The sequence below is a fragment of the Stenella coeruleoalba genome (assembly GCF_951394435.1).
Source record: "Stenella coeruleoalba genome assembly, chromosome: 14".
NCBI lineage: Eukaryota > Metazoa > Chordata > Mammalia > Artiodactyla > Delphinidae > Stenella > Stenella coeruleoalba.
Window position 1 is genome coordinate 64,138,873 of NC_137160.1, and position 21,162 is coordinate 64,160,034.

Below are 21,162 nucleotides of genomic sequence, written 5' to 3' on the forward strand. Positions count from 1 at the left end.
CCCAGGGCCCACGACACTTTTAGGGACGGTTAGCTTCCAATGGCCACAAACACACACATTTAATATCTACAGGTCTGAAGATCAGAAGCCAGTAAGGTCTCAATGGGCTAGTTCAAGGGTCATCAGGGTGCCTTCCTTTCTGGGAGCTCTAGGGGAGAAGGTTCTCCCTCCTTTTTCAGCTTCTAACTGCCCCGCCCCTTGGCTCATGGCCCCTCCCACCTTCAAAGCCAGGACCGAAAAGACCCTTGTGATGACCTTGGGCCACCCAGATGACCCAGGATAATCTGTTTTAAAATCAGATGAGCAACCTTAATCCCACCTGCAGCCCTGACTCCCCTCCACCACGTCATCTAACAGCACCGTTCCAGGGACAAGGACCTGGACATCTTTGGGGGTCATTTTTCTGCCACCTTAGAAGCCCAGGGGAAAAAAAAAATTTTTTTGGCTGCACCACGCGGCTTGTGAGATCTTAGTTCCCCAATCAGGGATCAAACCCATGCCCCCTGCAGTGGAGGCACAGAGTCCTAACCACTGGACCGCTAGGGAATTCCCAGAAAATGTTTTAACGCCAGAAAAGATAAATGAACTTTTAGGTCAAAGAAAATGTCTTAGTATATAATATTAATATATTCATCTTTATATCAATGCAATTGTAAAGCATAATTTAAACTTTTTATGGAGGAAGAGCTCTCAGAAGCCCCACTGGGGCCCTGCCCACCTGACCTCCAGGCCCACACATGGCTTTTGTCCATCCCAGGAACTAAGGTTCACTAACAGGAGGGTCTGGAGAACAAGCAGCTGGCAGATATGAAAGGACACCGTCTGGGGAGGGGGTGGGGGTGGAAGGTAGGGGGTGCCTGGGCAGAGGAAGCAGGGTGGAGCGGGTGCTGCTCATCCCATTCTCCTCCTCACACCTTCCTAGACCCTATAACCTGTCCATCACCATGGTGACCCCAGCAAGGCCCGCGGCTACTTCTTAGGACCTGTGACCTTGAACATGTTCCTTAGATGCCCTGTGCCGTTTCTTTACCAGAAAGACGGGGACAATAGCAACCAACCTATCTCCTAGTGCTGTTGTGCGACCCCACCTCAGTGTTTCTCAGTGTGCCCAGGACCACTTGCATCAGAATGAGTAAAGGGTGAAGTCTGAGAACCACAGTGTGGGTGAGGCAGTCCTGGGACAGGACTCCACATTGCAAAGCCCATGAATGCTGACATACCCATGGGCTTCCTCAGCAGGGCCCACACTAGATTCCTCGGAGCACTGATTCCATTCAAGGCTGGTGCTGGGAGATGACGGGGAAGCCAGACACTGCCGCTTGGCCAGGAGCTTGCCTCCTATTGGCGGGTGCTGGGCCAAGGACATGCCGGTGAGCCGGTGAGCCGACTCGTGCCCTGTGGCTTCTGTCAATCCCTCCCCGCTACATTCCATTCCGCCTCAGCTCCCAGCTCCGCTCCTGCCCTTGGGAAAGGAGCCTCCCCACAACACCCAGCCCACCCGGCCCCTGAGTTCCAGCCTCTAGGGTGAATCTACAACTGAGGTAGCGGTCCGTGTGTGGGCAGCATGGTTCTGACTGCCCCTTGCACAGGCTCCGAGAGGTGTTTCATGGAGCCTCTTCTTGCGGTGGAGCCTGGGCAGAGGGTGAAATCCCAAAGTGTGGAGGCCTGACGTAAGTGCCCCTCGGGTAGAGCAGGCTTGGGAAGGGGGCAGGTGGCAGGCGGCCCGCAGGGCGGTGTGGCTTGTGGGGTACTTTCTCCACCTGGCACGTGGGCGATTCCCTCATGTAAACTGCTGCCTGCCTCTGTCTGAAAGGACGGGTGTTTGAGAACTGAAATGGGAATGGGCCCTAAGGGTGCAGGCCCCACGCTCAGACCCGCTCCCAGACGCCAAGTGGGGAGCAGGGGTCTGGCCCGGGGCAGTGGGTGGGAGTGAGGGCCAACATCCAGGGAGGCTTCTCCCAGCCGCCTCCTCCCACCTAGGACAGCTGGTGGCAGGCAGCTGGTGGCTTCCTGCCTTCCAGGCGCCTGGGCTACCCCCAAGGCATGCACACAGTTACTGTGCCGTGTCTCACATGCACTAGAACGTGACAGGAGCCTCGGACTGGGTCTGCTCCCCGTTCCGTGTGTGGTGGCCTCCCTGCAGGACGCGGGCAGAGCGGACACTAAGGGGGCGTGTGCAGGACGAGGGAGAGGCGAGCGGACGGGGCCGGAGGGCCAATGGGGGACGGGCACAACCCTCTGACAGCAGGCAAGGTCCCGCGAGCTGCTCGTTCTGGAGAAGACAATGTGTTTAATGATTTCTGTAACCCAGAGGACGCCATGCAGAGCCTGGGCAGGGCCGTCACACGAAGTAGGCGGCCAGGGCCGACATCTTGTCCTTGGGTCTCCTGGTGCCTGGCTTCCCCGCTGGCCTCCGGCCCCGGCCCCGGCCCCGGCCCTGCCTCCTCCCAGGCCCGCGGTGCATGGGGTGGCAGGAGGCTGCGTGCTTCAGCTCCACCAGCTCCTGGAAGACAGGGTCGCAGAAGACGCAGCCCGTGTGCTGCGTGCCGTCACCCGGCAGTGGGGACCTGGCCTTGTTGAAGTCGACGTCCAGCAGTGCAGCCTCGCAGGTGCTGCAGGTGTCGGCAGACACACGCACGCGGTGGGCATTCTCGAAGCAGTGCGCCACCACATTGCACCTGTTGCAGGCCACCCGCCACTTGGGGCCTGAGGTGGGGTCGAGCACCAGCACACCGCTCTCGCACTCCACGCACTGGCCAATGCCCAGCATGCTCAGCGAGTGCTGGCAGGTGGGGTGTGTGCACTCGTTGCAGCCTGTGCCTGGGGGGGGGAGTGCGGGGGGGTACCATTATGCACACCCACCTGCCCGCCCACCCACCCTCGGGACCTCCACCCCAACCCTCATCCCAGCAGATTGCGCTCCTCTCGCCCTGTGCATGCTGGTCCTGGGCTCTACTTCTCTGAGACCTCCTTGACCTTTGACGTCTCCCTACTCTGAGGTTTCCAGACAGCTTCCGGACGGCCTCCAGCCAAGTCCACCCCTGCTTTACTTTGCTCCCCGTGGCCCAGCTGGGGCCATCTGCTGCCCTGTAAGCTGCTGGAGGGCAGGGATGGGTCTCCCTGAGAAAGGTGGTGACTGAGGGCTTACCCCTTGCTGGGGGCAGCCTCCTCCCACTGCATCCTCTCACTCCCCCCAGCCCAGGAGCACGCCCACTGCCCAGATCACAAGTGATCTGACTACGGTCAACCATCCAATCGCGACTAGGCAGAGAGCGGCAGACTGGCCGGCTGGGCCCTGAGCAGTGCCCGAGCACACCTGGGTCCTTGGGGCCCTGTGCAGGGAGCTCAGGAATGGTAGGCGCGGGGTCCCCTCAGAGTCCAGCATGGCATGAGCAGGGCTGGTGCTAAGGAGGGACCACAGGTGCCCGGGGGACAGGCGAGCTGTCTAGGGAGGGAACAGCTCACCTTTCTTCATGTCTCGGAAGGGTGGGTGGTTGGAGCAATATGGGCACAGCGGGTAGCTCTTGCCCCGCGAGCCTGATGACCACAGAACCAGCTCGAAGTCGTCCAGCGGGCACCGGAGCTCCTTGTAGAGCTTGATGGTGCCATTCTGGGGGAGGGTGTAGGTCTCATCGCAGTGGGAGCAGTGCAGGCGGCTTGGCTTGGCCTGTGGCAAAGTCAGGGGGGGTGGTCACAGGTTTGCTGGGGCTGCTGACCCTCCTGCCCACCCTCATTCTCCCTGAGACATAGGATACGGAACATGTAAAACATAACGTGTAACACCTATAACGTAACACAGTGCGTGATGCTAACGCATAATGTGTAGGTAGCACATAGCATGGAGGATCACCAGGACCTCTCAGGCGAGGATCCCTGGTCACTGAATCTCAGAACACTTGCTCCACACGTACACAAAGGTGCTAAAATCCCTGCACAGCAAGTATCCGTGACAGCAAGGAACATGTTGTCAAGAGAACATGGACAGTGCGTGTTTCAGTGGCCTAATGGCTTACGTGCTGCTGGGGGCAGCGGTGGGGGTTTGTTGGCAAAGCTGCCCAGGCCCCCCACGTCACTCCGTGTGAAAGCAGCTGGAGCAAGGCCCGCGGGGTGGCAAGACCGCCCATCTGTGCACACCTGCCCCGTGTGTCCCGGCCCCTCCCCCCCTACCTGGATGTACTTCATGAACCGGTGGCACTTCCCACAGCGGGAAAGGGGCTTGCCGGTGGCCGCCAGGGGCGAGAAGGACACCTCCATCAGCTCATCCATGCCTGAAAGTGAGCAGGGCGGGACTCACACCCCGACCCCGGGGTGCCCACCTCCACGACAGCCGGTATACCGGGCAGGCTTGAGGGAGCTACAGCACGGGGCCAAGAGTCTGAGGGTAAATACGGCCACCCCTGAGGGTGGGGGTCTTTGCGTCAGTAACTGAGCGGCAAGCGGCAGCCCTGTTTGTCACACGAGCCGAGTGTGCTGCATGTGCTGTCACTGCACTCGCTCTGTAATCCCGACAATGGCCTGGAGCCCAGAGCCTGGATCTGGGAGCTGGTATCGCTGCTGGAGGCGGCAGCCCTGACCAGGGTCCTCTGGCCGGCGAGCAGGGGAGAGGCGGGCCTCACCCGCAATGGAGTCCACGAAGTAGTGGAACTTCCTCTTGAAGACGTCCAGGGTGTGGCCCAGGACCTGGCGGTAGTCGGCTTTACCCTGGGCGATCAGGTTCAGCTGCTTCTCTACTGCACTGCGAATGGTGGGGAGCACTAGCTCCGCATCTGTGGAGTAGGGGACGCACTGTGAGCCCTCATGCCACGGGGCCAGGGCTGCCTCCACCTGTGATCTCCCCCGGCATCCCGTGTGGAGTGGCCAGGACACCCCATCTCCAGGACAGCGTGACAGGATGAAGCTGCTTGGGTGGGGTCTGTACTCCATCTCCCATGGGCCCCTCAGGACTCCTCAGGACAGACAGACGGCACTGCAGCAAGGACCCCAGGGCCCAGTCTGCAGGGAAGAGCCCACGTCCCCCTTTTGGACCCTGACACACACCCATGTGTCCATCAGCCCTGCTACGGCAGGTCCTAGGAGTGGCCGGAGCGGCCTCCTTGTGGTGGGAGTTGCGGGCTCACTGCAGGGCCGGGTCTGTGAGGGGAGGCGCCTGGCAGCTGGACTCACCAATCTTGTAATAGCCGTGCACCAGTACAATACCAAGGTTGGTGGGCTTGAGTCGGCGCCCACTCTCCACGACCACGTAGTTACGCTGGCAGATGTTGTTGATGTGTACGGGGATGCTGGCATCCGTCCCTAAGACACAGCAGGGCCCTGTCAGACTTGGCTCCCCCTTCACCCCCGCCTGCCTTGTGGCCCCCGGTTCTCAGCCCTGCCCCTGGGCACCACACCACAGGCCTTTTCTGAGCTGTCCTGTGAACCCAGCGTCGATGTTCCCAGCTCAGAGAGACTAAGGAACTCTGCCAAAGTCACAGAGCTCGGTCTGCCCCTCACATCTGGAAACGTGCCCTCCTTGGCCTCTCCCTGTCTTGACCTTGTGGCACCCACACCTTTCCAGAACCAAGGCCCCAGCCCCCCAAATGCAGAGGAGCCTCCCTGACAAATTGTCCCTCCAAAACCTGCCCAGGTTTGCCCACTTGCTGGCTCCCGGTCCCTCGTGATCAGTCCCCAGGGCAGGCTCCCAGCTGCAGGGTGCACCTGCCCCAAAAACATCTAGGTTGTCTGGCACTGCCAGATGCTGCCTGTACTGCTCCCCGAGGTCCATGGCTGGCGGGATGAGGTGGGCCAGGCTCTGAGCCCCATGTGGCTCTGCAGTGCTGCACCGTACACTCCCGCGGCACCTCCTGCACTCGGGCCACAGCCCCGAGGCCCCTGGTCAACAGGGCCGCCCTTAACTGCTGTCGGGAGGTCCGTGACACTGTCTAGTGTGTGGCTACGAGAAGCCACGGACGTCCCGTCAACAAGAAGGCGCAGAGGGTGCTGGGTGAGCGGCGCCCACACCCGCAACAGGCTGAGGACCACCAGGACCCACTGCAGGCACCCAGGCCCCTGGAAGCAGCAGCCCAGCTCTCCTGGTAAGGCCACCACTGTCACCAGGACCCCGGGCACAGGTAAGAGGCTCCCTGGCAAGGCACCCGCGGGACTGTTAGTGATGGAACAGAGTCCAGATACCGTGGCCTGGTTGTCCTACAGCCCTCCAAAGCCTGTCAACTGTGAGGGGCCCGGTGAGCTGGGCAGCCCATCAGGGAACAGGCAGAGCCCCTCGGAGCAAGCACCACCTGGGGAGGTGGCACTGGCACAAGGCCATCCCCCGGGGTGTGAGGCCTCAGGTCACAGCCCTGGGCCTGGGGACTGGGAGAGACCCTCGCCCGTGAGACATGTGCATCAGCGACCCCACTTTTGAGCTCAAAGCTCCCCGGGTGGGGCATGTCCACTCCCCTTGCAGGGAAGCAGTGCCGTGGGAACTTGGCTTTCCTGTCGCCTTGTGAATTTGTTCTGAGTTTTGTGTCCTCCCTGTGGGTGAGTCACTGGCAACCTGGGCCAACACTCAGTTCTGGGGGTGGTAGTTAGTGCCTGTAAGGGTGCGTGTTAGCCTTTATAGGCAAGGCCAGGTCCTGAGGTGGAGGCCCTGGCGAGGGCCTGCCCGCGGCCACCCTGCAGGCTCAGCTGGCCACACTGGGCCCCAGCCCTGGGATGGGAGCCCTGGGCCCGGACCCACCGATGCCGTGCTTCTCCATGAGCGTGATGAGCTCAGCCTCCGTCAGGTAGTCAGGGGGGCTCGTCTGCTTCTCCAGCATCTTGACCTCAGCCACGGCGAAGGTGTCGCCCCTCTGGCAGGTGGGCAGGCTCTCCTCCAGGGGCACACTCTGCCAAGGCATGATCTCTGTGAAACCTGTGGAGACCGGGCGCCGACACTCAGGGCCGGTGGCCATGTCCGCGGAGGTGGGAGAGGCGCCTGCCTGGCTCCACCTACCTGGGGAGATGACGGTCTTGCCTGTGCAAGTGAAGCGCTCAGGCCCGATCCGGAAGGAGATGGTGCTCTGCAGGTACTTGCAGTCATGGCTGACTGTGGCGATGAAGTGCCTGGTGATGTACTCGTACAGCCGCCAGGCCTCGCCGCCTGCAAAAGGCGCGGCTGCTCAGTGCCGGGCTCTGGCTCCAAGCAGCCCTAGCACTCGTGCTCCAGCAGCAGGGTGTGGGCGCCAGGGCTGGCCTGCTCTAAGCCCTCGAAGGGGGAGGGGACACACAAGAAGGACTGCAAGCATCTCCAGGCCTCGGTGGCTCTTTCAGGCTCTGCTTCTGGGTGGGACTGCGCTTCAGGGCCCAACCTACCCCATAAGTGACCTGCCACCATCGCTTCAGACTGGGGCTGTGCACAGGGGCTCCTGTCTCCCTCTCCTGCCTTCTCCCAGCACGCAGGCCACCAGCAGGGCCTCGAGGGTGGGAAGTAAGGACACCCCATGGTTGAGCCTGTCACCCTGCCCCGGTCTCATCCCACTCCATCTGTGGTCTCCTGCCTGGCCTGCTCCAGCGCCTGCCCGCACATCACACACCTGCTGCCACTGCTTCACTCCTGTCCCATCCATGGCGACAGAGCACAACCTTCAGGTGGCCCCTTCACTGCAGCCGGGGCCAGTGGGGGCCCACACTGCTGATGGGGCCTGACCCCGTCCAAAGGTGCCATGTAGCCAAAGCTCCTCACCCGGCCCTCCTGGGAAGCTTGAAGCGCACGCACGTGCATGCGTGTGTTCGCGCATGCGCAAACTTCTGAGGGGAGCCCCCATACCTAATTCAGCCTCCGTGGCAGACTTCATGGGGGTAATGGGGGGATGGTCGCCAGCGTCGTGGCCTTTCCGTGGGCGGTTGATACCTTCTGCTAACAGCCGCTTCACCTGAGAGGAAAGCCCGGAGCAAGGCATGAGCTGAGCAAGGCTGCCATCCCACATGGGAGGAGTGGCTGCCCATCCTGGCCTGGCCCGTGGGGTCCTGGCCTCACCGTGTCAGCCCAGTAGGGGTGGTTGGCCTGTTGCCGCAGAGGCCCCTTCAGGTCGAAGCTCTCGGGGTAGTGGGTGGTCTCGGTGCGCGGGTAGCTGATGTAGCCCTGCGTGTAGAGGCGCTCTGCGGTCTGCATGGCGTGCTGTGGGCCCATCCCTGCCGGACATGCAGGCTCAGCAGCCCGGACGCCAGGAGAGCAGGCACCCCTGGGCCAGGTGCCCAGGCTCCTGGGAGGTGGGGGCCACACGGCCTGATCCAAGGCCAAGCTCCCCCACCAGGGCAGGGACACCAGGGGTCATCCTCGAGACGCTGGTAGCCATACTGCTGAACGTGGCCTTCAGAGCGCCTGTGTCCTACTCAGCCTGGGGTCACACCCACGCCCTATGGTCCACATGCGCCCTCCGTCCTGAGCCCCCAGGCGCATCTGCGCTCACAGCGCTGCAGGGCACTGATGGGGTTCATGCTCCTGCTCCTCCCCAACCTGCAGAAGCTGGCCTCAGCGAGCGGTCACTCCATGTCATCGCTGCCCCTCGAGCATCCCTGGAGGTTCTGCCCTGAGAGGATGGTGCCCACGGTTTCCTGAGGCTGCAGAGGGGCCACCAATGCCTGGAGGCTGCCAGCTCCAGACCAACCTTCTAGCACAACCTTCTCGCTATGGTAGAAACGAGACTCAGGGCCATGTCACAGCTGTCACACCTGTCGAGTGCCCCGCCCACACCTGGCCTCTCCCTGCACCAGGGACGCCACTGCAGCTGTCCCCCTCAGGTAGCAGCCATCATCACAATCGCTACTGTCAAGACGCCATGTGCCTGCCTCAAGAAGTCTCCTGGGGGCTTTGAAGCAACGTCCACACTCACCCAGGGAAGAGCTGGCCACACGCAGCATCTCCACGGTGTTCAGGGCCAGTGGCCTCTGCTTGGCCTTCTCCTTCCTGCTCATGGTCTCCACCTGCGGGACAGAATAGATTCATGCATGGGTGCAGGGAGACGCCATGACAGACTCAGGACATGTGGCCAAGGGTCTAGACTCTTTTACCCTCCCAGCTTCTCCAGTTCTCTTCACAGCGGACTCAGGACTTGAATGAACATTTGTTCAGGCCCAGGAAGGAAAAATGAAAGAAAATTCTTTTCCAGGGAAACAGAAAACCTGGAGAAAAGGGGGAACAGTCAGGAGAAAGGGCTGCATGTTTGAAACCCAACAGGAGCCAGCGTCTGCCAGGCTGCGGGGCTGGCGGGGGGCCCGGGGGCCGTGGGGTGAGGGCTTGTCACCGGGGCAGCTGCTTACCCCTCACTACACCCACTAGTGTTGCTACACCTGCCAATTTGAGAGGAGAAGCTGAAAATTGGGATTTTTAATGTGAAATCTCCTAACTTCTAAAAGTAGGTAACCACTTTGGAACTTGGTGAATACCATGCACTTTAAGGAAAACGGTGGTGAGTAACCACCGTCAGCCTCTGGGCTGAGCAGCTGTCAGAAGAGTGACCACTTTGTGGCAAAAACAATCCAAACCTCTCAACCGCCACCCCTCGCCCCTGCCAACCTCACGTGGACCTGGCCAGGGCCGTGCCCCCTGAATTCCGGACAGATGTGGGGCTAACACTGAGGCCAAGTGGTGTCTGTGCAGCAGGGGCAGCTTGGATCACGGACAGGGGGAGGGGGCACTCAGACGGGGTGGCCACTGCGGGCAGAAGCACGGGGCAGCTTTAGGTGAAGCTCTGGGGCCTGAGTCAACTGCCCTCAGCAAGGGGATGCCCAGGAAGGTTCAGGAAGGACGAGAGAAGGCGGCTGAAGGAGGCCAGGTGAGCCTCAGTGACCACGGGGGCCGTCATGACTGCAAGGCATAAGCTGCCACAGCCGCAGACATGCCTCCACCCATGCGGCCAGCCAGTTGCCAGGTGGCATCAACCTCTTCCTAACAGCCACGCAGCCCATGCTTTCCAATTCGTGAAAACCTGAGTAAGAAACGTAGCACATGAAGGCCACGAAAGCTGATGACCCAGAGACGCCCGTGCTGGCTGTGGGACCTGGGCGGGTTCTTGATGTGCGTAGGGGCCTCTAGTTGCTAGCCTGAGGTGTCACAGAAAAGGGACATATGGGTGGAATCCTCCCAAAGGAGGTAATGCCCACAGGGCACATGGAGGGCTCAGAGCAGGCACCTGGTGCACGGCAGCTACGGCCTGGGAAGGAGTTTCTTAGTGGGAGCGTGTCGTGAGTAACCATTCTTCTGTCTAAAAAGTGTCTGTGTTCCAGAAAGGCAGAGAAAGATATAAGCCTAGGTCAGCAGAGACTTCTGAGGCCCCCCCCAAGGCAGATGGGACTCATGTGGGTGGAGCAGCCCACCTGGGCCTCCTTCTCCAGCTTCGTCATGTTCAGGAACATCTGTGCGATCTCCCGGTCGAACACACGCACTCGGTCCCAGTCCAAAAGGAGGGATCGGTCCTTATCGGCATCCACCTGCAGGAGGGGAACAGGAGAGCCCGGGAGAGAAAGCATCCAGGTGAGCCAGTGCCAGCAGGGAGAATCGGGGCAGACAGAGCTGGTCCTCGCCTGGGCCCTGCCTCTGAAGTCTCTCGGCTGTACCTGTTCAGATGCACAGTCGCAGGTGTGCAGGTTGAGGCCCAGCCCCTCCCCAAGTGGAGGCTGCTCTGACACGAGGCCTCCTTGCTGAGATCAGCCAGACGGCCTCACGAGGGGAGCCCCAAGCCGAGGCTGAGGTGTCCTTAGGGAGCGCCGGGGCCCCCACCTCTCATCCCCTAAGCCCTGCTGGCACTAGATGTGGCCCCACCTAGGAGACCCCAGCCCTGTGTTGACTGAAGCAGCTCTGTATTATGCTCTAAATCTTACAAAAACCTTCCTTTTTACTTGGAGCAGGAGTTCCAAGACTTCTTAGAAGCTCGAAAGTCAGCAGCTCGTGGCCCTCAGTCCAGTCCTTGGACCTGACCACCCCAACTGTGGGCCTGGCGGGTGACCTCACCCTGAGCTGCCAGAGCGTCCAGGCCTGGCCTTGTCCTGCGGCCTCCACGAAGGCTGGGGGCCCTTCCCTGGGCACCTGCAACCACTTCCTGGTGGGACAGCCACCCACAGCTGTGCCCTTGGCCTGGGGACTATGACAATGATGATGGAGGCTCTCAGAATCCATACCCAAACCCGGAAAGACCCAGCATGAACAGGAAAAGGAAGTGAACCTTGGCCTGCAGCACCCAGTAGGTCTCCGGTTTGAAGGACTGGATTTTATCATGTCTCTCCACGCAGAAGCCCAGCGTGGGGGTCTGGCATGGCCCGAAGGAGATGAGCGAGCTGTCTAGGTTGCCGTATTTCCCCTGGAAGTATTTAGTCTGAAACCTATAAAGGGGGTTGGGGGGAGAGGAGGACATTTTGGTCACACATTCACTCAAATACCATCGTTAGCTGCCCGTGGGAGTCGGGCAGGAGGCTGGCTGGCGGGTATGGGAGGAGACCAAGGCAACTGCTCCCTGCTCAAAAGATGGAAAGGGAAGAGCAGAGGCTCTGTTCACCCTGGCCGGAAGCCCTATTTTATTCCGTGCCCCTCCACCCCCTCAAGACCTGCCCACCCTGCTTGTCGAGAGGGGACCTCTGTGGTCTGCGTCAGCTAAAGAGACAGTTTTCTTGGGGATTTAAAAATGCTGACAATCTCCTGTCGCCGACCAGGCCTGTGGGGAGGTCGGGAGCCAGGCGAGGCAGTGGCCTGGCCAGGGGGCGGGCAGCACCTGGTGAAGGCGCAGCCGATGCGCAGGTCCAGCTCCTGCCGCGCATCCACTGAGAGTGCCTCGTTGTGGTCGGGCTCACCCAGGCGGACCATGGCAGTGCAGATGTCTGTGTCTGTGATGGAGCTGAACCGGGCCCGGAACACTGTCTTCTCGCCACTGTGGGCCTGATTCATGACAGGCAGCACCGCATCCAGGACCTGGGGAGGCGGCCGGCTGTAACGCCCACACCTCACCTCACCTGGGTGCCAGGCCCCCTCCACTGCCCCCTCCTCCTGGAGCCTCAGTCTCCACGGGCCTCCTGCCATGCGCTTCCTTTCCTTCTGTCCACTGCTGTGTTCAAACCCCCTTCCTACTGCCACCCCCTCTCTTCCTACAGTGGTTTCCACACCCAAACTAGGAGGCACTACTGCAGGGGACACAAGGGACCCCAGCCTCCAAGTCCACCCCGATCTACCCACTTTCCCACCTTCTAGAGGAGGGAGTGCTGGGAGGGCCGAGGGGATTTGGGAGACTTTCCAGAGACTGGAGGAAAGACAGAGAAGGGAAAAGAAGACGAAAACGCAGTGGATAGGGGTGGGGGCCGGTGCATCTCAGGACTAGAGCAGGGTGGGGGACCTGGGGGGCCTGGAGCCCAGACTCACTAAGAGTTAGTGAAGGCCGTGCAGCGGGAGGGGAGTCGCCGCTGGAGCCTGGCCATGCAGCTTCCTTATGGGGAGGGAGTGGCTCCGTTTCTGAGGGGAGAAAGCCTGTGAGCTGCCAACATTCTCCACCCCAGACGCAAAGGTCCCTGGGGAGAAGCAGCCCTGCAGGGGAGGCGTCGGGAGAGGGGTGTCTGGGAACAGTTTCCTGAGGTGCCAGGTCCCAGGTGAGAGCTGGGGTGTTCCAGCCTGAGGGGCTCCTGCGGGAGGCAGGCCTGGGAGCTGCCACCTGCTTCCAGTCTGAGGGGGGGGCGCCTGGGGGCTGGCGGAGACGGGAGGCGGGAGGGCACAGCTTGGGGGGCGGGGGGAGAAGGAGGTATGTGAAAGGGTGTCAAGCAGCACTGGCTGAAGGTCCCTGCATGGCGCTGGGAGGGTGCGATGCTCAGAACCCACCCTCTCCTCCAGGCAGTCCTCCATCTAGGAAATCCTGCCGCGGCTTCCTCACAATGTGCCCTTCAGGCAAAGGGACACTCCCTCCCCTGGGCAGAGCCCATGCATCTTAAAATATCTACAGAATCACCAGAATTTAAGCCAGTGCCATGGTTCCCCTGGCAGCATCAGTGCCAGGAGTGGCATGACAGCGGCGGGAAGGCCGATGTATGGACCCCCAGCCCCCTCACCTCGAAGCAGATGTTCTCTCCCTCCTTGTCGCAGTCCAGCCACAGTACGATGTAGTCACAGCCTTTGCCCTCCACCTGAGCACAGCACATGGGGAATCACACCTGCCTCGGCCCCCAGTGCCTGCCAATGGTGCCCCTGCCCGGCTGGCGGAGCAGAGCCCGGCCCCCGATCACCCTGAGCCCTGGAGCCCGGGGCAGGGCCCAGGCTGAGCCAAGAAGTTGGCTACAGTCAGGCTGGCTTAGCCTCTCAGCAAAGAATTTACTTCAGAACTGCTGTTTTTTGGACAAAAAAGTTATAAATGCCACGTGATCTTAACCTCCAAAACTGCATTTAAAAAAAAGCTAAAATGAAATAACTAAGTATTAACAGTAGTTGTCTTGGATAGTGGGATTATAATTAATTTTTTTTTTTACTTACTTGTATTTTCTAATTTTCATCACATGTATGCATTTGTTTTAAAATTAGGAAATCACCACCACCAAACTATTTTAAAAGCAGGATGTTGCCCCGGGTGCCGGGGAGCCCAGGCTGACTGTGGGGGAGGAGTGGGCCTAAGGGCACCTGGGGGGGGCGGGCTGAGGGTGCTCCCTCACGCTCAGGACGCACCTGCAGGAACTTCACCATGTTCAGCTTGGGGTTGGCCTCCTTCTTCTCCGTTGGGGCCTGGCTGAACAGCTCGGCGGGGTCCACCTTGTCCCACTTGTTGTACTTTCCTACAAACACAGGCATTGGACGTCCGAATCACACTTCACGCTTCCTGGGACTTGGACCCCAGGAGGAGGGTGGGGAGGCGGAGGCTCGGAGAACCCTTTGCCCAGAGCAGGGCCTCCCTTCGCCTGAGATGTGAGCCGACAACACACTTGAGCCGCGCGTGGGAGCTGCTCCCGGATGTTCTCTGTGGCTGGGGGCACCGCTCCTGGTGGTCTCACTGCCACTCATGCCCTGTCTCCTCCTCCAGCAGGTTTCTGTACCCTCTCCCCGCCCAGCACTTGGCCGGCCCCCGATAGGCGCTCAGCGGATCCCGGGGGGCCTCAGTGTCCTCAGGCCCCCCATCTGCCACATCCCCCACACTTCTCTACTTGGCGTTCGGCCTCACACGCCCAGCCGGTAGGCTTCCTTCTAGGCCTTGCTGGTCAGACAGCCAAGTTCAAGCCCCAGCTCCCTGACTTCAGGGTCCGAATGCCCTGCTGCAAGGGGAGCAAGAACTGCCAAGGCTCTGCTGTGAGCGGCCCGCGCTCAGTGCTGCACCTCCCGCCCCACTGGGGCCTCAAACAGTCCTGGGAGGTGATGGCACTGATCTCAGATCCTTCACACACGAGAAGCAGAAGTGCACGGAGGCCCAGCTCCGGTGCAGCGAGGGTCAGAGCCTAGGTCGGACCCACATCAACTGCGACCCTGCACCCAGCCCCACTGGGTCACTGATGCTGGCCTTCCAATCACCACTGACTGACTGTGGGACAAAGGTCATACTTGGAGGGGCAGCAGCCCTCTGTGGAATGCCTACACGGGCCAGGCCCCTGCTCAGGTGGGGACCACTGCCTCCACTCTGCACGGGAAGGTGCAGGGCACACAGTGACCAAGGGGCACCACTGGGACAGGGACCCCAGGTCAGCTCTCCAGTCTGCTGGCCTCAGGACTCATGGGTTCTGGACAAACCTCTCTGCCCGGAGCCTGCCCTGGGCTCCAACTGGACCCTGGGCAGCACCAGGCAGGGCTCCTCAGTGCAATGGAAGGTGGGCAGGGGGGCAGGGGCTCACCCAGGAAGTCCAGGGTCATCACATGACCACAGACGGACGTCATCTTGAAGCGGACCAGCTGGCCAGTGAAGGTCCCGGTGTACTCGTGCACTGAACATGTCCCGTTCAGCCCTTTGCGTGAGGACATGCTCCCTGCAGGAGAAGCACAGCCATGCGGGGCCCTGGGGCCCTGACGCTGCCTCTTGGAGGGCCGGGGTCCCCTCCCCACAGTGGTCAGTGACAACATTCCTCAGGCAGCAGCAGTCACCGGGTGCTGAGAGATCTAGCGGCTCTCAGGGGAAACACGCAGAGCTGGGTGTGTGTGGGGGCCGAGAGCGCCCCCTCTGGACGCTCAAGAGCAGACACTCTTGGGTCGTTCTCTGCATTTCTGTATTCACTCCTGAATCTGATTTCTGCCCCTTTTAAACCCTACTCAGAGGTTCCCCAAAGACCCCCTAACTATCGAACTTCAGGGTGACCTCTCCACTCCCAAACAATGGCCCTTTCCCTGAACTTTCTCGGCCTCTGGGGACCGGGCACTTCTGGGGTCTCCCCTCCCCTTCAGATGACTTCTCAGCCTGCTGCCCTGGGGTCTCCTCTTCCTTCAGCCGCTGGACTGAGGGGAGGTCAAGGTGGACGCCTGCCATCTCTGGGTCCCCAGCACCCACCAACCACCCAGGGGCTAGGGTGAGGCAAGGGCAGGTGTTCTCTTTCCCAGTGCCCTGCGGTCTCAGGGGCACGGCTCAGCCTCATGGCACCATCAAGTGGCGTGAGGGGCGTGGGTGCAGCTGCAGCGGGGCGTCCACAGGGCGGTGGTGCTGATGCCCACGGCATGGCCTCAGCAGACTAGGCCGGGTGGGGTCCTTCCAGTGGACTCTTTCTGCTCAAGTTAGCAGGGCTTGTTTCTGCTGCTCGTGACCGACCACCCTGCCCGGCACAGCACTCGTCCAGTGGTCTGCCTGCCATGTGCTGCCAGCTGCGCCTGCACCTTGGGGGAGCCCCGGCTCACGCTCAGCATGGCAGTAATCGCACCCCACAGGGACTAAGTGACTAAGTGACCGAGGGCTTCATCCACACCTGCTGTCCTGAACAGACTTGACTCCAGGGAGCTGGGGTTGCTTAGGAAGAAGAAAGGATTGACCTGCAGAGCAGGAACGCCCACGCTCACAGATCAAAGCCGTTGAGCGCGCCGGGGCTGCCCTCCTACCTCGAGAGAGGATTCTGGCGATGGACTGGGCCAAGGACGGCTTCTCAGCCACCATGAGCACCGTCTTCATCTTGTCTCAGGCTGCCAGCACCCTGCCTCACTCTGCTCTCAGGGAAATGGCAGTGAAACAGCTCACACGCTGACCTAGGGCAGCGTCACGCTGCTGCCATGCCAACTCCTAGAGAAAAGACATGCAGAAAACAACGATGCTTCCAGTGGAACCTCTCACTTTAAAGAACAAAACAAACCCAAGGCAAGAAAAAGAAACTCAGGGAAACCTGAAGGCACCTGACAGACAACTGCCTAGGGCAACTGAACCGGATCGGGACCACGGCTTTGCTTGAAAAGATGAGGTGGCCCCATGACCCCAGGCTTATTTTGTCCCCAGATCCACGCTAGGAAGCCCTCGGGGCCTTTGGGCCTGGCCCCCCTCCCGTGGAGCCATCGTGTACCCCCAGGGCTGAGACGGCATCCTCACCTGGGCTGAGCATGAGGGTGCCCTGGGCACTTTACCCAATGCAGATGCCCAGGCTGGGCACCCATGTCCTCCTGACTCCCGACTGGGCTGAGACCCACTGGCCAGGAGATCCAGCCCCCAGCAGAGCTCGAGAGACCCTTCGCAAAAGGCCCTGACCTACCTCCCCACTTGCCCTGCCTCCCCACTTACCCTGCCCCACCTCTCACTTTGCAGGCCAGGGTCTGGCCGGTTAAATTGGACATTGTCCTCTAAAGAAAAAAATACATCTGTTTGCCTGGAATGTTCCACGGATCCTGGGGAAGGCAGCTCTACTGTCAAAGGCCCGGCTCAGGCACTAACTCTTCTTTAAAGGATTCTCCCTCTTTTAGGGAAAGACAGGATGGATCCTTTTCTGTGAGCTGTTTATTCATAGTTGTACCCATTTTTTCCAAGAGGGTTGCTGTCTTATTTTAGGAGTCGTTTAGATAATGAGGAAATTAGCCCTTTACGGTATGACCTGATGTCCAAAACATTCCCCCAAGCAAAGTACAGCTAGAACAGGCCTGTACTTATGTCACCAGCAAGGGTCGCAGGTGATGGGGCTGGGGGGCAGGCAGACCCGGATGTGGCTGGTGGAATTTGACCGGAGCGACTTGACGACATCTCTCAAAACTACGAGCGTGTGGCCATAGCAGCCCCACATCCAGGGACGAGCTCAGGGATCCCACATGATTTACAGAGCACCCACTGCACGCTCAGTGTGTCGCCCTGTGCCATGAGGGGCAGAGCAGGGGTGGCACAGGGCAGGCATGAGCTGTGCAGTGTCCGGGGGCAGAGTTTCAAGGCGGCCCAGGGACTCCCCTTCCCTCACCCACAGAAGCCAGAGGCCAGAAGGGGAAACTGGCAGCAAAGGGAGTTTCTCATCCCTTCCAAAGTAGGAAGGACTTATCCTAAAACGTTCCCTTAGGTTTTCTCACTTCTGCGTCACAAGAGCAGCCAGCAATTATGGTGTAATTGTCCTGCCAGTGCCCTCGGTGGAGGTGCTGTGCTGCCCCACGTCAGGAATTGTAGGGTCGGGAAGACCAGAGATCAAGCGGCAGGACTTAAACACACATGCACAGCCCTCATCCTGTCCAGCCTCTGTGAGCATCCTGGGGGGGGTGGGGGCGGCAGCCCTGCTTTGCTTCCCTACAGCACCGACCACTATACCCGAGAGCCTCTCCAGCTACGTATTTATTTTTTCGTCTCACAGTTCCTAGAACGTACGTAAACTCCAAGAGGACAGGGCTGTTACTCTAATGACAAGTAACAGACGATGAGCAAATACTGACTGAATAAATAAAAGAGCAATTTTAACTGCAAAGTGAATAATAAAAATACTTTCTTTGATGTCTAAAATTGAAAAACTGACTTTAAATCTGTAAGAGTATTGCAAACATTTCACCTATCCAATGTTCTTTCTTCTTTTTTTAAAAAAATTTATTTTTGGCTGCGTTGGGTCTTCGTTGCTGCGTGCAGGCTCTCTCTAGTTGCAGTGAGCAGGGGCTACTCTTTGTTGCGGTGCGTGGGCTTCTCACTGCGGTGGCTTCTGTCATGGAGCATGGACTCTAGGTGCGTGGGCTTCAGCAGTTGTGGCTCGCGGGCTCTACAGCGCAGGCTCAGTAGTTGCGGCGCTTGGGCTTAGTTGCTTCGCTGCATGTGGGAACTTCCCGGACCAGGGCTCGAACCGGTATCCCCTGCATTGGAGATGGATTCCTAACCACTGCGCCACCAGGGAAGCCCCTCAGTGTTCTTTTTTCCATGGTGTTTCTGGAAGTTTTACATCTTCACTACTCCCCTTCATACCTAAGGATCTTAAATACTCTTCCAGTAAATAATTAACGTATTCTTCTGTAAAGATCCCTTTAGAGACAAACATTTTGCCCTAGCATCTTCAAAGGGATTACCTCATTTATCCAGGACAAGGGATACAACTGGACAGTCACAAAAGTCACATCAGCATCAGTCCCAATCTCAGAGCACCTGTCCACCTGTCACTGTGTAGTTGCTATTCCACAGTTGATATGTGGCCTGTCTCCAGCAGCTCTGGCTCTAAAGAAACAGGGCTTCTGGTTTAACAGTTTATACTCCACTACTGCATGAGTACTTTGTAACCTTCTGAGTACCACTGCTTTATTAGGGGGAAAAATCACTTTCTTTAAGGATATGGAATCATGGAATCATGGAATCCTGGGGGAAGGAGTCTTGGTGATGATCCAGTACAACCATCACAAGAGAGAACTAAGACCCAGAGAAAGCGATTTGCCAAAGGTAAGCTGGGAAATTTACCAAGTTGGGGCTGAAACTCATGCTTCCTTACTTCCAGCCAGGTACTTTTTTTTTTTTCTTTTTTCTTTTTAAACTGCACCAGGTTCCACCTTTTAAAAGATTTTGGCAGTCTTAACTGATTAACTGCCTGTGATAATCTTGGGGCCTCCCTATTTTTCCATTAAGGCACATCTCCAATTTCAAAATGGAAGCCAATGAGAACAGAAGCTGAGAGCAGTGGCTTGCAAACTTCATTTATACATCATCTTAATACCTCTGCCTTACCAACATTATTATTCACTTAAGTTTCTGCCTTGAAGAAAAAGCTTAAATATATAAAAAAGGGAAATTTCATAGCCTCTTAGGAGCTGAAAGCCTATAATCAATAACCAGAACTAGATTCTTTCCAGTAAACTACATGGTCTGTCAAGTTTGATCTTGTTGCCTGCCAAAGCTCCGAGCCTGAAGTTTGTCCCCTTATTTCAAAAAGGGAGATTAGCAAGTGCTAAGAGGATGTTGACAGCAAACACCCCAAATTAGGGCTGTAATTAAGAGGGCTGAAAGTCAAGGAGAGTAGAGGTTAGCCTGTCAACTCACCAGCAATACCACAATGGTATGTGTCCTTGGGAGACACAGTGGATAAAGTCCTTCCATGTCAGTGTCTTATGCACAGGAGGATTCAGCTTGGGAGTGGAGGCCTAGCAGTGGTCCGCACGGCATTTACAGGCCTAGGATTTCCCACCTTAGTGACTTTAGCAAACACCTACGGAGTCAGGGAAAGAACCCTTTCTTAAGCTCCTCCCTTGCAGGCACGCTACAGCTGTAAACGCTACTTTGTTTAATCTTTCTAGCAACCCTACGAAGCCTATGCTGTAACTTTTTAAACTATGAGTAGACTGAGGTTCAGAACAATACAGACTAGTGTCAGTGATCTTTGGCAAGTCTCTAGGGACTCTATGGCTCGCTGGCCACTAAGCCCGCTTTGGGGTGACTTTCTCACGTCCTGTTCTCACAGGCTGAGCGACAAAGAAGGAAGACGAGGCCACTGTGAGAAAATACTTCCCAGGATTCCAGCTAATTTGTCCACAAAAGTGCCCTCCGCACCCCACCCCCCGCGTCTACACCAACTACTCAGAGAAACACACCCCGGCGCCCTCCAGACCGGACCGGGCGGGGGGCGGCGGGCGACGCCTGGACCCCGACCCTGCCCGACGCGGCGCGGCCTCTGTCCCCGCCTGCGACGCGGACCCCGCCTTGGGGGGCTGCGGGGGACTGGGCGCGGAGGGGCTCCAGCCGCAGCGCCTGCTCCCTCCGGTCACTCCCCGAACCCACTGGCCCGGTAGGAAGCGCCGAGAATGCAGAGCCCGGCGGGGACCAGCTCCCAGCGGCGGGGCTCGGCCCATACCCCGAGCCGCCCTCCGCCCGCTGCTCGCCGTTCGTCGCTCACCCGCGTCCCGGGTTCCGTTCCGCTCCGCCTCCTGCTCCCGGCGGCCGGGGGCGACCTGCTTCCGGGTCCGTCTGCGGACGGCGTCCCCCTCTGCCCTCCGGCGCCGCACGCCCGCGTCCACAGGTTCCGAGGCTCGCGCGTTCCGGGGCACGTCCTCCAGTCGGCCCTAGCACGCGGGGTCCACACGGGTCCCCAAACCCCACCCAAGCCCTCCCCGCCTGGGTCCGCAGAGGTCCCCAAACCCCACCCTGGCCGGGGTCCCCAAGCCCTCCACCCCGTTCTTCCTCGCCGCGGGGAGGCAATAATAATTACCTACAAAGATGAAAACTGGATGTTAAGCATGAAAACATATATACTGCTAATAACTAAAAACTAAAAACTACAGATGCGTGTATAGCAGGCTTCTTTCAATGCTATAAACATTTGTGGAATGAATGAATGAACTATGTAAAACATATCTGGAAGATGAATTGGAAAATAAAAGTAATTTTTTGTGTTACAGCAATAGGTTTATGGAAGGTTTAAAATCATTTTTGTGGCTTTATTTTAATATCTTTTAAATAATACCGTGCACACAATTCCTTTGCTACCTTAGACATTTCCCCCAACTTGCCTTTATTGGAAGACTAGCCCTTATAGTCTGGAAAAAGGAAAATTCTACAGTCAAATTAAGATTAAGAAATGCCAAAAAGTTGAGTCACAGTGAGATTTCACTTTCAAAAAAGAACTCCTGGTGCAAACCCATTCCTTGGCAGGTTCTCCATCTCCAAAATGGCAACTCCATCGTCCTGGTCGCTCAAGCCCAGTGCCTGCAGGCATCCTGGATTCCTCTCTTTTTCTCACCCGTTATCTATCACTATGTTCAAAATATATTTGAGATCCTATCAATCATCCCTGCCTTGGCTGCCATCATCCTGATCCATCTCTCTCCTGGCCCCCACCCTGCCACCTTAGTCTGTCTCCACACAG

General features: G+C 58.5%; 1 protein-coding gene across 6 annotated transcripts; it reads right to left on the reverse strand.

Moving 5' to 3' along the window:
• Nucleotides 1-1,825: 1,825 nt before the first annotated feature.
• On the reverse strand, nucleotides 1,826-20,337 carry TOP3B (DNA topoisomerase III beta). 6 transcript variants are annotated; one of them, XM_079942457.1, is made up of 19 exons: nucleotides 20,152-20,217; nucleotides 19,344-19,509; nucleotides 15,983-16,160; nucleotides 14,797-14,928; nucleotides 13,646-13,752; nucleotides 13,039-13,113; nucleotides 11,721-11,917; nucleotides 11,178-11,334; nucleotides 10,333-10,446; nucleotides 8,850-8,940; nucleotides 7,994-8,148; nucleotides 7,784-7,889; nucleotides 6,971-7,117; nucleotides 6,716-6,889; nucleotides 5,164-5,292; nucleotides 4,617-4,766; nucleotides 4,168-4,268; nucleotides 3,466-3,667; nucleotides 2,200-2,820 (listed from the first exon to the last, which is right to left on the reverse strand). In XM_079942457.1, exons 3-19 carry the CDS (start codon nucleotides 16,050-16,052, stop codon nucleotides 2,342-2,344), a joined length of 2,586 nt encoding a protein of 861 aa, XP_079798583.1. In that variant the 5' UTR covers nucleotides 16,053-16,160; nucleotides 19,344-19,509; nucleotides 20,152-20,217; the 3' UTR covers nucleotides 2,200-2,341. The 6 variants fall into 6 exon arrangements, with proteins under 6 accessions (XP_079798584.1, XP_079798583.1, XP_079798581.1 ...); XM_079942455.1 differs by having other exon boundaries at nucleotides 20,194-20,216; XM_079942456.1 differs by having other exon boundaries at nucleotides 19,892-20,182.
• Nucleotides 20,338-21,162: the final 825 nt, after the last annotated feature.

What these genes read in the sequence shown, in the direction of transcription:
- TOP3B (XM_079942454.1), bottom strand. Translation starts at nt 16,052, where the DNA reads ATGAAGACGGTGCTCATGGTGGCTGAGAAGCCGTCCTTGGCCCAGTCC. An exon ending in ATCGGCTGCGCCTTCACCAG is followed by an intron (nt 11,335 to 11,720) that starts GTGCTGCCCGCC and finishes CCCCCTTTATAG; the next exon opens with GTTTCAGACTAAATACTTCC. An exon ending in CAAGACCGTCATCTCCCCAG is followed by an intron (nt 6,890 to 6,970) that starts GTAGGTGGAGCC and finishes CGGTCTCCACAG; the next exon opens with GTTTCACAGAGATCATGCCT.